Genomic DNA, 11,369 nt, shown 5'->3' on the forward strand with positions numbered 1-11,369 from the left:
ACACAAAATTATTCGGTTACCTATAATTAGGAACTAAACTAATTACAAATATAGTATTTTTTGCATAATCGTTCTCCTAGTCTTCCCATTTTACATGGCTGCACTAAAATTTGTATTAGAAACTCAATGTCAGCCAAGCACGCAAGTCCAAGCTACCCATAAAAAGAGCGTAATTTTGCCCCACCTGTTTTTTACAAGTTACTCAAATGATCACTTACTGCCTTTCACACATTACAAAGCAGTACCTTTGAAAACATCTGTAGTGTTTATTTGAACACTTCTTGTATCTTGGTATAAGACACCATGCAACTGTTCCACAGTCCTGGAAATAATAAGAGACCAAGCAAGCAGCAGTTCTGATTTCAGGAAAAAGATCCCTGCTTTGAAGTCCATCCCTACTAAAACCGATAGTGAATTCAGCAGGAGCCAAAGCTGAACCTAAATGCTCATCAGTTAGAGCTGCCAGAGCATCAGCCACTCTTTCTTTAATATTTTTTTCTAATGACACCCACTTTCCCCAGAGCAGAGCACTTCTTCCAGACTCATCTCTTTTTCTAGACAAACAACATTTCCAAGGGACTGGACTGTAACGTAATTATGACTGTGTGACTCCACAGTTGTCATAGCAATAAAATGAGGGTGCTATTTTGTTAAAAAAAAAAAAAAAAGGTATCTTCAAATATAGCTAGCACAGACCTAATAATTCCTTATTACTAACTGCTTTACCACATCTGTAGGTCCTTTGGAGAAAGGCCACTGAAGAGTTACCCGTGGTAGACTACTTTCTGAACTCCTGTACTCAGTTTTCCATCTCCAAGGAGCAGGAACCTGACTATCCTTGTTACCTTGCAAATCTGTCTTTTCCTGCACCTGCTCAGTACTGGCTAAGCTAGCTGTGCTGCATGAGACTGCAAGATTTATGTGATATTCACTGGGTAAGGAACTTTTGAGCTTCCTTTGCTATAACCTTAAAAGTTATCCTTAAAAGGTTATGTGTAAATCAAATTGGGGTTACAGTGTAAAAATGGGAGAAGTATGTTAGTATGTGGTTTGGACCAAGGGCAGCAAGCTTTTGTAGTAGCACAGCTTGTTCCCTCATGCACGCAATCAAACTCTGACTTGAAGCTGCATGTAACAATTACTCAGTATTTAAGCTCCACCAAGCACCTCTTTTTCAAAGCAATTTCCCTACTTCATGCTATTACAATGTGGTAAAGAGATACAGCTCACAACTGAAAGGCCAGACACAGAAATCTGCCTCTGGAACAACTGCTTACTGACTTAGTAACAAATTGACTGCTTTTAAAACCTTTGTCTAGCTAGCCAGCCTTCACAGTGTTTGAATTTACCTTAGGAATATGGACTTCTCTCCCATGCAAGAAGGTGTTATTAAAAGGGACAAGGTGTTGAAAATTTAGCAAGTCCTAATAATCCATCCTTTTTTTCTGGTGCCGATGATGTCATGGAGTGATGCCTTGAGACTTTTATGCTTCTCTTGGTACAGCAAATACCAGCCAAACATGCCACGTTACCCTACTCACAAGCATGCTGCTTTAAAATTAGAAACATAAATAATTTTGCTTTTTAAGTTTCATTAAGAGAAAGTACTGTGAATTTTGCTCAAGTTCATTCTCACCAGTGGGACTATTACTGAATGGCACTGTGTAAGGATTTGTAAAACAGAGTATTTAATTCTAGTAGTAACAGGATTTTCTCTGTTGAATTAAAAAAAAAGTAACATCGGATTAAGAAAAAGAAGGAAATTCCCATTCAAAACACAGGCAGGTAGAACCTTTTCCACTGTAATTTAAAAATTGATTGCTTCCATCCAGGGATGATGACTAGTCCTAGGTTTTTAAGCGGGAGGTTGAGAAGGGGGGAAGGGTTTGGACTCACTGAAATGGTAAATTAAAATACACACAACATTAAAAAGTTATGCTAAACATCATGCTTTTTATTTTTTGGGAAAGAGCAAGAAAATAGCAGTACTTTGACAGACTAGAAAAAGTCTCATCTAAATACCAAAAGCACAGCAAATTATATTCAAAGCCGATACATTCTTAAGTCAAAGCATAAGTTCTGTGTACGTACATGTGTACATATACGTATATACACACATATGTACACAACTTTTTAAGTATTGATGTAGCCACTTGGATTACCTCCGTTCGCCTTACCATTCATTTTAGTTTTGGGCGAGTGAAGTAATCAGACCAGGACTAACATGAAAAAAAAATCCAACCATTGCCACAGACTAGACCACAAACGTACACACATACACAATTACAGCACAGTCTTTACTCTTGTGGCCTTTAAATTCCACTAAAATAAGCCGGTTTTAGAGGGAATGCACAAAAACTCCACCCTGGAAGCCTCTTGGCTTTTATCACTGCAACATCCTAACCTTTGCTAAAAATGACAAGAGTAGCTACCCCAGAACATGATCTCTAATTCTTTCTGTAAACTGTATGCATGCCAGACATGAACCATGCAAAACCCCTTTGAGATTTAAGCCCTTGATTATTAGTTTGTGTCAAGATTCAGGCACTATGCTTTACAGCAATCTTTAGAATTGAAGTTAAGAAATACAACTTGCGTTGGGAACTGATTTTACTTAAAATAGGGAAGTGTGAAGACTCAGATAGTTGGCAACTCTCATTTTCCAAGCTGATTAAGTGTTACATGTACACACTATCAAATAACAAAAACTTAAGCAAGTGCTTTAGTAAGTTCTGAAAACAAAAATAAGTTATACTTCAAAGAACTAGTATAAAAAGTTTTAACATATGCAAAGTATGTGCTCAAAATACTTATTTTGCATTTTTAAAAAGAGCTGTATTCTACCTTACAGAAACAAAGTTCGCCCAGTATAAAATATTGCCATTTGTCCCACTGTGTCATATGAGAGGTTTCCTTATTCTTCAATATGATCAAGAACACTTGCACAACAGTTCATGTTATTCCAAGCCACATAGTGGCAGAGAGACTATGTTTGAATCTGTGCTTTTACTGTGCAGTACAGCAAAAGCTAAGCAAACCATTTCAGAACAGAGTTTAGCAGGTCAAAGAGCCATGTTGATGCGAGAAATCCAGACAATAGTATAAAAGTTAATGCCAAGTGGCAGTACCAAAAAAGTGAACTAGATCAACAGAAAAAAACCTGCTGATAACATTCACTATCACATGTACAGCTTGTAAGCTAGGAATAAGGAAAAGTAAAAATTAGCTTAAGGAGAAAAAAAAAAAAAATTTGAACTGTGTAAACAATCCACCCAGTACAAACTGGATGCAGCTGGTAAGAGCAGAACTAGCTTAGTAGAGCTGAGAATGTGCGTGCATCCAGATGCCTGTTCAAAATGCATTTATCAATACCGTTGACAAAAAAAAAATATCACCTATAGCTATTTACACCACAGCAGAGGCTTCCCTCCCCCCTTACCACGTTATTACAGCTCAGGAAGTCACTGCTGTCTTCTACAATTGAAATTCCAGTTATAAGCTACCAACGTTTGTAAGTTGAAAACACCCACCTTGCAAATTAAATTGAAAACTCTTGTCAAGCATGTCTGAGGACTCTTCAAAAGTTAGAGTACAGCACTTTCCTCAAGTGGTATTTGCATGAGTAACTTGTACTGACAGCCTGTTAAAATAAGCGAATTTAACACAACTTGGGGTAGCTGTGTGTTCCTCCTCAGGAAGAGGGATCCATACAGATTCCAGTTGTTCTTGCTGAGGTGTGTTACAGGGAGAAAAAGACAAAAGAACCTCAGTCAGCCTGGAAGCGAATCTTCCTGCTTCTAGAAGTATTCCTCCTCTTCATCAAAAAAAACCGTTTTCCAGAGCATACGTGCAGTCTGCATTAGTGTCAGCTTGGCAGGCACCTTTGTATTCTTGAATGGATTCATACAGGGAATACAGCTGACACAGCAATGACATATCTAGCTGCCGAAGGCCAACCTGAGGGGGGAAGAATTTAAACAAACAAAGAGTATTACAACTGTGATTTTACTGGCAGTACAATGCTCTATATCTTTCATTGCTTAACAAGAGGATCAAGCTTCTTTCCACCTTGAACAGTTATGAAATACGGAAGTATAATTCATTTTCTAAGGTGACAAGACTCCTCACAGGATAAACAAGAACAAGGAGCAATGTGAAGCAATACAACAGAATGTGAGCAAAGCATCCTTCAAGATTCTGTCTTGCTTAACTTCCAGTAAGCAGTTCACTCCTATCCGAAGCATTACAGATCAATTCATAAACTCTATATTCCTCAGCATACGAGAGACATACTTTTCCAGTAAATTCTGTGTCTTTCATACAGCTTTCTCATACAGTATCATAAGCTCTCTGTTTTTATTGGATTAGAAGTTACACATGGAGCTCTGGCTGGTTTTCCACTTCCTGGCTAAGTATCTTCTATTATTATTTTCTTTTCTGTATCAACATCCATAGGCATCTGACAGCGCTAGGTATGCCTAGCCCAACACAGCATGCTACCTGAAGGCAGCAAAACTGAAGCAGAACAGAGATAAAGAAGGCTTCTTGCAGGCTACAATGTATTTTTCCCATGCTACTCAAGCATAGGCTTGATTTATAATGAAGTAAACTTCTAAAATATTAGTAAACTTCTAAAATATTAGTTCCAGATAACAAAAAGGTTACCTTGTGGCCTGCATCTTTAGGTAAGGTACAGTACATTGCACTGCAAAGCAAAACAAAGCTAGTCATTTAACTCACAGCAGTTCCCCTCTCTGGCAACAAAATGGAGAGTTCATCTGATACTTCACCTATCCAAGTCAGATGAAATTAAATCTAGGTTTTGCCTTGCAGTAAATTAAAACCACTACCTAAATTAACATCTTCAAGAAGCAGCCATTTCTGCCTAAGTTTTCAAGTAAGTGTTAAGCTGACAGGCTGTTCCTTGTGAGCCTCAGTTTCAAAGTTTTTGCTACAACTCAGATTCAGAGGAAAAAAAAAACCCTGAAGAACCCAAAACAAGTAATAGTGTGAGCAGCCTTTTACCCAGAATGAGAACTCTCACCTCAAAAATCTCACCTTACATGTGTAAATTCTAAGGACAGATACACTCAGCACACAAAACCACAAGAAGCTAGTATGAAGATCTTCCTTTGGACTTGCTGAACTATCCTACCACCTCCTTTTTCTGAAGGCTGGAGGAGGGGGGGGGGGGGGAAAAGCATCATACACCACAATGCGATTCCAGCTCAGGTCTTTCAGGACCAACAGAATTACTTGGCGAGGTCATGATGTCCTTTACTGACCGAACACAACTTTAGGACAAGACATGGAACAAGACATGGAAGGCTGCACTAGCTGCCAGGAGGTTACAGATGAGCCCTTCCACCACCTCATATCTATGCTGCTTTTTTTACCCATCTCCATCTTCCTCTGTAATGGAACAAAACTTTCCTTCCCCTTGTTGTTCAAGCATGCACTCTGCAGGAAGTATATGCTACTCTTCCTTGCTCTCTATTCTGTAAGAGGAAACCAGCACTTGTGCAAATCTTCTGCAAAAATTTGTACAAAAAAACCCCAACAAAACAATCAAGACTGCAGGAGGGAAAATAAAAGGAGGTATCTGCACCACACAGACACACCCCCTCCATCTAGCCCTGATAAAGTATTTTCTCCAGACTTGTTAAGCTAATGACTGTTTACCTGCTCAAGAATGGAGTGTGAACATCAACCTTTGGAGGTGGCAGGCAATGAAGTTCGGCTTGCCCCACACCTAAACAAACTGCTCATCGCAGGTAAGAAAGGATGCTGTGAAGCTGGACTTAATGATGTGCAAACATAAGACCCACCAAGCAGACCTGCATCAGAGCTAAACGTTTGAAGGACAGGACTGCAGTAAAGAACTGTTCAAAGAGCGATTAGGGGCAAGTTGAGCCAGAAAACTCAACGTGGAGACAGACCACTGGTTCTTTGTTCCCTGAGGAAAGTAGGAGCATTTTCACAAGCAGCTCTCCCATTTCGGCTTCATAAAGCACTTCAGCTCTTTCTGTGAAGATCAGTTCTACACTAAGCACAATCTTCAAGACAGAAACTGCTGAGCAGAATTAACTTAGCAGGCCTTAACACCAAATAGTTACACTTCTTATTTCTGTGTAGCTGCCACTAGTGTTTAAACAAGAACAATAAGTCCACTGAGAAAAATGCAGCCTCTAGCTCTTCACAACTTTCAAGTATGATCCCCCAATGCAGCAAAAGCCTGAAGAAACGTCCAAGCCTGCTTGCACAAGCATAAGGTTTTTAATCCCAGTAATCTGCACTTGACTCAGTTTTATCATAGCACCTATGAGACAACCTGTAACATGCAGTCGTGTACAATTGATTCTGTTCCTCAGGATCGCAGTTCTGAAGTGACCTCTCCTTTCCTCCCTCCACCTCCAAAGTATCTACATCCATCACTTTCTCATCTTTAAAAACTTGCAGACATAGCACGTTGCTTGATCATGCAGGGAAAGATGCTGCTACGCAATTCTTCCTCATTCACTACCGAAGATGTCAAACAAGTTCGTTACTCAATAGAAATGCCACCTCTGACTGCTGCAAGAGTATTCAATATAAATAATAAAATGCTATTAGCTACTTGATGAAAGGCAGCCTATTAGTATGCGAGAGTCTCTAATTTGTTGTACAGGCCACAAAAAAAGTACACCTGGAACAAAGAAGGCTGTTGCTTGAAAGTCTTTGATGTCTTCAGAGGTATTTTTCATCAGAAGTGCTTTATCAAATTATTATCAAGGATAACATAATATCAAAGGGGAAGTCTAGTTGCCAAATGACTTTAACATGTATCTCATTTGATTTTCCATCAGGAAAAACAGATTAGAGTTTTATAACGAGTTATCTTTGCTTTTTTGGGGAAGGATTACAACGACTAAGATTATATCCTTGTCTCCCCTTAGGGCACCGTAAGAAAATGCCCCGTCGGCGGATCGCCACTCGTGCTTCCCGTGCTCCAGTGCAATCCTCATACACGGTTTTAATAATATCTCAAACTGTATTTGAACTACTTGTTGAAACACTGGTGGCAGAGTAAGTTTCCAGCACACTACACCGCCCTAAATCCACAAAAAGGTCTTTCAACAGAGCTGCTTGTGCTCAAACAGCTTTTTACCAGGGGAAAAGCGGCCTTAAACCAGGCGCGTTTCAGCAATACCACGCTTTATATGTTGCAGAACACTAAGCGCACGATGCATAGGTTATTACTCGTCATTACAAGGGCAGCTGGCACCGGCAAAGCACCAACACCCAAATTAGCGTTTAATCAGAAGGTGCGCCAGGTCGCCCGGAGGAATTTCACTCATAACGCCGCGCTGCAGAACCAAAACAAAGCCCTGAAGAGCCACGTCTCGCTGCGCTTCACCCCAGCGGAGTGAATCAGTGCCGATGCTCTTCTAACGACAGCCTTTTAAAATGGGTGTCAGGGTCAAATGGACGCCACCGAACCGGCGCTCGGCAAGCGGCGCTCACCCGCAGCGGGGCAGCCCCACCACCGCAGCCGGGGGCCCGGCTCCCCCCGCCGCCGCCACCGGCGCCCCGCACGGCACCCGCACGCCGCCGGGGTACGCGGGGCTGCACCGCCCGGGCCCGGGCCCGCCCGCTCCGCCGGGCCGGCCCCGGGGAGGCCGCAGCGCCCCCCGCCGCCGCTCGCCACGTCTGCCGCCCCCGCCGAGGCCCGGCCCGGCCCGCCCCGCTCACCATCTCCTTGCGGAGCAGGGCCAGCGCCGCGTCCAGGTTGGGAGGCTTGGGCGGCCGCGGCGAGCCCCGGCCGCCGCCGCTCAGTTCGTCCTGGATGCGGGACTTCTGCGCGTAGAGCCGCTCCAGGTCCCGCCAGCGCCCGCCCTGGCCGCCGCCGCCGGAGGAGGAGGAGTTCAGCAGCCCGCTCAGGCTCTTGGGCAGCGGCGGCAGCCCCGCGCCGCCACCGGGCCCCAGCAGCCCCGGCCCGCTCATGCTGCGGCGGTGGCGAGCGACGGAAAGAGCCGCCCCGGCCCCGCTGCGGGAGGCGCCGCCCGGAGCCCGCCCCGCCTACGGGCCGGAGCGGGGGGGAGAGGCCCGGCGGGCGGGGCGGGGCTGGCGCAGGGAGCGAGCCCTGGGCGGCGAGGGGCCGGGCCGCAGGTGCCCGGGGTGCGGGGCGTGAGGCGCTGGGCCCTGCTGCTCCGCGGCGGCCTTGTCTGAGGCGAGGCGCGGCGTGCTGGGCCGCCTCCCCTCGGGCGAGCCTCCCGCCTCGGCCCGGGGGCTCGGCCCGGCGGGAAGCCCCCCGCGGCGGCCGCCTGCCCGCGGCTGGGAGAGGCGGGAGGCCGCCGCGGGGACGGGGCTGAGCCCCCGGGCTCGGGCCGGTGTGAACGCTGCCGGCGGCGGGTTGCCGCATGCCCTGTGGCGTTGGCGCTGCTTCAGCCGCCGGTAACGGGAGATGCCCTCCCTTGCCCACCGGGGCGTTTCTCTTCTCATCCTCACAGCCGTGTTGCCTATCGACAGGCTTTTAGCTCCAAGCTAAACAACGCGTGGTGTGCCAGCTCCGTGAGCCCGCGGGGACGGGGAGGGCTCTCCCTGACCCAGGCTCGCTGCCCGGGCGGGCCGTTGCTCTGCCCTGCAGACAGGCCCGCAGGCTGCGGGGGGGACGCGGGCCCGGATCCCCCCGCTGCGCCAGTCTGCTGTGGCAGCCACACAGCCCCAGCGTGCCGACAGCCGTGTGTGTTTCTGCACCTTTTATTTCCTCCCCTCCCCCCCCCCCCCTTTTTTTTTTTCCCTGAGTTATTTCTGTCTTGAGTCTCTTGAATAAACTACGGCCGTTTGGGAAGCAGGCCGTAAGGCTGGAGTTCGGGAGGCCACTGCCGTTGCAAAGCCAGATGGTTTCAGGGCGCAGCCCTGTTGCCTCGGCCCTGCTTTGTTTTGTGAGGTTTTCTCTTCCAGAAACAACCAGATGCAGTGATTTTAAGCTTTTACGCTGTTTTGAGTTCTGTTCCCATGCTCACATGGCTTTTTCGTGGTTTAAATGTAATAGAATGCTGTGACAATTGAAAACTGCTTGCAGTGGCAGAGGCTTTGCCGGTCTGTATTCATGTTTACACACTACTTTAGGGATTTTTCGGACAACCTGTTGTGCTTTTTAATGCATTGTACATTAGAATCAAGAAGATGCTCTTTTTTCCTCTGTGTGGCATGATGCCACTTCTGCCCAAGTCCAGTGTGAAAAATGAAACAGTGCTGATAGCTTTTATGAAACTAAAGGCATTTTACAGCCATCCCTATTGTAGATTAAAAGCGACAACAAACCCTTCGTCCTTTGAGGCCAAGGGTACCTGACAGCAAAAATAAACATTCCGTTTGCCAAGAATGTAGGCACTTTATTATCTTCCTGCTTATTGTTCTCCTCCTAGCCCACCACACTTTTTTCTTCCAGATGACAGCCATTTGGAAAAGCTTGTGAATATTCTTATTTTATCTAAACCAGCTTCACTTAATTATTTTTTTCAGCTTGCCTGATCTCATTAGATTCTAAGTGCATTTTCTTCACACTTGGATCCTTTAGGCACCTTGTTACCATATCTTCAGTACTGCAAAAATCTTTATGCTGGCTTACTGCTCAACTTTGTCATCTGGGAAAAAAAAGTTTTTGGGTTCTCAGTTACACTTTTCTCAGCTGGCAACCTTATCTAGCCTTCATTCATATTAAATTCATAACTATCCTTTAGAATTTATATCTGCTGCTTTATTTAGTCTGACCTAGTTACAACAGGAATAATTCCAGGATAATGGAAGCTGAAGTCTTTTCCAGTTATGACTTTTGGTTATGGAGTAAGCTTTCTTTAGTTGTATAAACCTCTCAGGTTTTCTTGGTTCCTAGAATTGAACTACAGAAATGTGTTACTCATCTAAACTGCCCTTTCCTAAGGACGTTACCTAAAAAAAAAAAACCAAAACAAAAAACCCCACATCAAAAATATATGTAATTTATGTCATAAAGAGTTAGGAAGTGCCAGAAGAGAGATGTCCCATACCATTTCATTGCACAAATGTGTTATGGTATATTTTTAATTTACATATTCATACGTGATTTTCCTTTCCTCATACATTGGGAGGATACACAGTGACTGTGTAAGCAAAATTTTGACAACAGGAGGGAAAGAATGTGTCTAGGACATGGAGGGTAGGTATGACAGAAAGGTGATCAGGACTGGGCAGAGCAAGGGCAATAGCTTCAGAAGGAAGCTGGAATCAGAAGTTACATGGAGGGACTGGTCTGTAGACATCTGTAACTATGTGTGAGTAAGTTTCACCACTCTAGGCATCTTCCAGCCAGCAATAATGTTTTTGTTTGCAAGTGGAAGCTACTTAAAGCAGAGCCCTGTTTCCCCTTTTCACAAGGAAAATGGTATGGAATTTTGAACTATTTTATGCCTAGTGTAAAGCAGTGAGAAGCAGTATGGAAATCCATGGAGTATGTGCATGTGGCAAATAGGCAGATACATTTCTGCAGTGATGCAGGATCTGATTCTTCTCTCTTGCTGGTTTTTTTTACACTGCCATCAGTTACCAAGTGCTGCTGGTTTGTGTTGAGAAAGGGAAAAAAAGAACCAAAGTCTGTACTTTCATATCAGAAATGCTGGTTCAGGATTGTAGGAAGGATTATGCTCAGGAGAAATAACAACTTGATCTCATAGTAAAGTTGGTGGGACTTACAGTTAAGGTAACCAACTATTTATTTTCCTAATGATGCCAAAATCTGGCTTGTTGACATCTCTGTTTAACCTTAGAGCAAACTGTAAGTCTTCATAGTACATCACTCAGTGCTCTGCAACATCGGTTTTAAAATCTCCTCACTGACCTCTCACTTTATCAAATTGGATGGAGCAGTATCAGCTTTTTTTTCCCTACCTCTCCAGTCTCGTAGATTCTTCCTCATTGTGTGAACTCTAGCAGAAAGAAGAGTTGTCGTTTAGACTACACTAAATTCACATCCCTGCATGTGTCCTTTTCTTTGGAATTTCTGTTGCAATTAAGAAAGCAAGCCATTTTAGTGTTTTGTATCAGCTGGTAAAAGCAAATCCCCTCAAATGAAAAGAGAAAAAATGGTAGGCTTTAGGAGTTGATTTCAGTATTATGATAAAATTCATACCCATGAAAGAATCCAGCAGTTTTGCGTGATAATTATGTAATAAACAAGCCTCATGCCCACAGCTCTTAATGGCTCTGAACATCTTCCCTTCGCCTCCTTTTACTGTGTCAAAAATACAAAAGGAAAGAAGGACTTCAAAGTGCCTTTTGATATTTTTTTCTCCCATTCCTATGAGTTCAATAGCATTCTGATAAGCATTTGCCTCTTCAAAAAGATGGCT

The 11,369-nt window shown here is 44.2% G+C and overlaps 1 protein-coding gene across 1 annotated transcript; it reads right to left on the reverse strand.

Moving 5' to 3' along the window:
• Window positions 1-1,933: 1,933 nt before the first annotated feature.
• FAM89A (family with sequence similarity 89 member A) lies at window positions 1,934-8,056 on the reverse strand. Its single transcript, XM_055810028.1, has 2 exons — window positions 7,732-8,056; window positions 1,934-3,957 (listed from the first exon to the last, which is right to left on the reverse strand). The coding sequence occupies exons 1-2, from the start codon at window positions 7,981-7,983 to the stop codon at window positions 3,820-3,822; spliced, it is 390 nt and encodes a 129-aa protein (XP_055666003.1). The 5' UTR covers window positions 7,984-8,056; the 3' UTR covers window positions 1,934-3,819.
• Window positions 8,057-11,369: the final 3,313 nt, after the last annotated feature.

This window comes from Falco peregrinus, chromosome 7 (genome assembly GCF_023634155.1).
Source record: "Falco peregrinus isolate bFalPer1 chromosome 7, bFalPer1.pri, whole genome shotgun sequence".
Lineage (NCBI taxonomy): Eukaryota > Metazoa > Chordata > Aves > Falconiformes > Falconidae > Falco > Falco peregrinus.

Bases quoted from the DNA above. Each gene is read 5' to 3' on its own strand.
- FAM89A (XM_055810028.1), bottom strand. From the start codon at position 7,983: ATGAGCGGGCCGGGGCTGCTGGGGCCCGGTGGCGGCGCGGGGCTGCCG. The intron at 3,958-7,731 runs GTGAGCGGGGCG...TTCCCCCCTCAG, and splicing joins CCCTGCTCCGCAAGGAGATG to GTTGGCCTTCGGCAGCTAGA.